Genomic DNA, 3,969 nt, shown 5'->3' on the forward strand with positions numbered 1-3,969 from the left:
TTATTTTAAAGATACTTTTGAAATATTTATGAAACAAAAGTAAATTGTGTGTGTGTGTGTTTTTTTAAAGAAGGACTCGAAATGCTATTTTTCCGAAAATGAGATTATTGACCCATACAATCATGTAAATTGCAATGGAATCAACCAAAAAACAGTAAAAAATAACTTCTGTACATATTATCAGTATTTTATCAAATGAATTTAGCAGATTTAGAAGACATGGAAAATGTATTTTTAGTGATTCAGTCGAACTGTGGTTGAATTGATTTGGAAATTTTTTTTAACATAATTCCGTTAGATGAATATTTAGGGTAGCTGTAGCTTAAACTATTGAATCGAATTGTATAAAATGTTCAACATAACTGACGAATAAATATCTAGGACTAGATTTTAAACAATTTTGATTCATGAATTATTTTTCAAGATTTTCCAATTTTTATTCTTAAAAATTCGATTTTTGAATAATGCATTCATAGACAAACGATTACTTAGTCATTCAGTTCTATGAAGCTGTTTTTTTTTCTTATTGCATTTTAAATTATATGAAGTGTAATATCACTAAAAACATCTACGATACAAAAAATTCCGCGTATTAAAAAGTTATCAGTAAAAACCAATATAGTTTGTCAAATCAAAGTTTGTCAAGTCATTTTAAATTATATCTAAATTTTAGAATTTATTAAATTGCAAAAATCACAGAAATTTGGAGAATGTATTTAAAGGAGGAAAAAATGAAAACCCGGTAGGTGTTGCGACTGCTGCTTTACGCTCGATAGTATATTTATTTTGCGCTACGCGCTAGGTCTTTGCGCTTCACCCACATTTATGCACAGGCCTTTTAAAATTGCAGGTCAAAACATCGACAACTATAATTTAGTAATTGTGAATTCTTTTTCGTTAAAGTACCTTCGCTTTTGACGAACACATTCTTATCATCCTCTCGTGCTTCGCACTCGATTTTGCCGAAAGTTCGAACTTTTCTGCATTATGTTTAACTCGATTATATCAAATTCACAAATTACATTTATTTTTGTACCTACCTTCTCTGATGAGAATATAAAAAGAGAAAATATCGCCAAACTTGCATTTTTCTTTCTCCTAATACATTCTCAAATTTTCTGTAATTTGTTCAATTTAAGATATAAAGATATTTTTTAGATTTACTTGGTCAAATTTGATTTCACAAGCAATGTTTATTGTACTGATAACTTTTTACTTGGCAGAATTTGTTGCATAGTAGAAGTTTTTAATGATATTAATTAATGCGGTCCTTGGAATAAAAAAATTATTATTGCTTTTTATAAAATTATGCTTTTTTAACATTTTGACGCAGTTTAAATTTTTTTCTAGTTTTGAAACTCTTGAGTAATGAAACAAGTTTTATGTGCTATAATATTTATGAATACTATTTAATTTAACGTAAGATGTATAAAAGTGTAATAAGATTTGATATATTTTCCCATTTAAAGGATTTAATTGGAAATTTTCGATGTTGATTTATTAGGTATTTAAAAAAAACCAACTTCCAATTTTGTTTCGGGCAAACATTTTGCTTTGATATGTGTCTTGAATCGGCAGAATTTTCGAGTAATTAAAAACGGTTTTGTAAAAGATGGTGTTTAAGTTGTTTTGGTAACACAACCTTCAATTTTGTTAAACTTAATTGCTACAAATATATAATGCCTTTGTTTCTTACAATCGAAATCACCGTCTACAGTTGAAGAAACATGTGTTTCGAGCGAAGAAGAAAATTCCTTCCATTTTTTCTGAATGGAGTGATTTTTTCAATGAAACTTCTCACTTCTTAATTTAGTATGTCGGCAGTTCCTTGTTCCCTTTTTTATCTAATAAAGATGGATTTTCAACCGCCTTCCATAGTTGAAAAAACGTGCATCTCAAACGAAAACAAAATCCCTCCTCTATTTTCTCGGTACGTGTTGACAATTTTTTCTTAAATTGAAATTTTATTTTTGGGAAAAATTTTTTGTTTATCCTGCAAAATGTTCTAAATAGTGTTTATGTCCTTTCGGGCATATATGGAATTTACATACATATCAATTTCCGTGTATGGAGTTCTACATGGCATAAATGCTGGCTGTGCCGATCCTGTACGAAATATTGCTAATTCAAATTTTTAAAAGTTCAATTCTTCATTAATTTTTTCATTCGAGATTTTGTTACATTCAAACTTATAGTATCATCTCAAGAAGTTCTTCAAGTAGAGGCACCGAAACCTGTACAAAATGTAAATGGCGATGTGTTCGAAGATCCGCTTATGATGAACCGCATAAAGCTTGCTCAAAAATTCTCAGGCCAAAAGAAAAAAGCTGATAAACAGTAAGCTTTGTTTTTCTGCAAAATATTTTTGCAAATGATTTTGTCATAAATTTATAATATTAAATTATTTTCAGAAAAAGTCCGAAGCCTGAAAAGGCAGGAAAGAAGCCTCGTGTGTGGGAATTGGGTGGTACAAATAAGGATCTCGCGACACTAGAACGCACTAAAGACAAGCCTGAAGATGAAGGCGATTACATTGGGGCTGACACGACGGTAAATTATATAATATTGTTTTTCATTTTCGTATAATCTTGTATTTAAGATATTTGCTTCCAGATAGTACATATTGTTATAATTAAAATGTGTTAAAATATTGCAGTTAATAGGAAAAATGAAAGGCGGAATTCAAGACCTAGAAGTCGAGAGTGATTCTGTGGAAGAATCTGATGAAGTTGAAGAAATAGTCGAAGTGAATAAGTCACCAGTTCAAAAGAAATCTGGGGGAATGCTCTCCATGTTTAAGAGTCTCGTGGGAAACAAATCGCTGAAACACGAAGATATGCTTCCAGTGCTCGACAAACTAAAAGACCATCTCATTGCGAAGAACGTCGCTTCCGACATTGCGACAAAACTATGTGATTCTGTTGCTACGAAACTTGAAGGAAAGATACTCGGCACTTTCGAAAGTGTAGCAAATACTGTTAAAGCTACTTTAACCGAAGCTCTAGTGCAAATTCTTTCTCCGAAGAGAAGAGTCGATATTTTGCGAGATGCCTTTGAAGCGAAGAAACATGGCAGACCGTATGTCATGGCATTTTGTGGAGTAAACGGTGTTGGGAAATCGACTAACTTAGCTAAGATTTGTTTCTGGCTGATTGAAAACAATTTCCGGGTTCTAATAGCAGCTTGCGATACGTTTAGGTGAGGATTGACGTTCAAAATACTCGTCAGCATATTATTTTATTATTATTATTACACCATTAAGCCATTTCCCTTTCGGGGTAGGCGTGACTCACTCAGCAGGGGAAAGGAGTAGTGTGTGGAAGGGATAGAGATTTTTCAGATTGATCCAGAATTCTCGTGCTATTTAAGTAAATAACACGTTCGTTCCGCAACACTGCTCCGACCCAAGTTGCTGATCAATCTCTCTAGCAATCAACCCAAGCGAAGAACCTCACGAAGTCGTTATGTAAGGTTCCCCACTTGCGTCCATTAGTAGCCAAGGTCTTTGTTTCATGCGTCATTCACTCTACTGACACTCTTTTTCTTAACAATTTGCCGCCATACTTTCCTGTCCTGGCATACTTCTCTAGCTTCTTTTATGTCCATGCATTTTTTCATGCAGGCTCTCGTGTTTCTGTGACTTTTTATGTCTCTTGTAACGAGGGTCTCATTCACACATTCTAACCATTCTTTCCGCGGTCTACCTCTGGGCACGCTGCCATTTACTTCACCGTGATACACTTGTTTCGTTAGTCGTTCATTTGGTATTCCCTCAACATGTCCGAACCATCTTAACCGATTTCTTTCCCATGTGTCTACTAGCGTCTCTTGTGCACCACATTCTTTTAGAATTATCTCGTTACTTACTTTGCCATTTTAGCTTTATTTGATATATTTTTACTTCTGATAAGGGGACCTGCTCTACCAATAACCTTCTTACCTTCATTTATTCGTCTATCTAATTCCTCA

General features: G+C 33.2%; 1 protein-coding gene across 3 annotated transcripts in view; it reads left to right on the top strand.

Moving 5' to 3' along the window:
* LOC117168428 (signal recognition particle receptor subunit alpha homolog) overlaps positions 1 to 3,969 on the top strand; it is a 20,148-nt gene that overhangs the window by 1,957 nt on the left and 14,222 nt on the right. For all 3 annotated transcript variants that reach the window (XM_033354069.1, XM_033354070.1, XM_033354071.1), the window contains 3 exons: positions 2,196 to 2,337; positions 2,412 to 2,550; positions 2,657 to 3,198. In XM_033354069.1, the coding sequence (XP_033209960.1) occupies positions 2,196 to 2,337; positions 2,412 to 2,550; positions 2,657 to 3,198 (823 nt within the window). The remainder of the gene's footprint in view (positions 1 to 2,195; positions 2,338 to 2,411; positions 2,551 to 2,656; positions 3,199 to 3,969) is intronic.

This window comes from Belonocnema kinseyi, chromosome 2 (genome assembly GCF_010883055.1).
Source record: "Belonocnema kinseyi isolate 2016_QV_RU_SX_M_011 chromosome 2, B_treatae_v1, whole genome shotgun sequence".
Lineage (NCBI taxonomy): Eukaryota > Metazoa > Arthropoda > Insecta > Hymenoptera > Cynipidae > Belonocnema > Belonocnema kinseyi.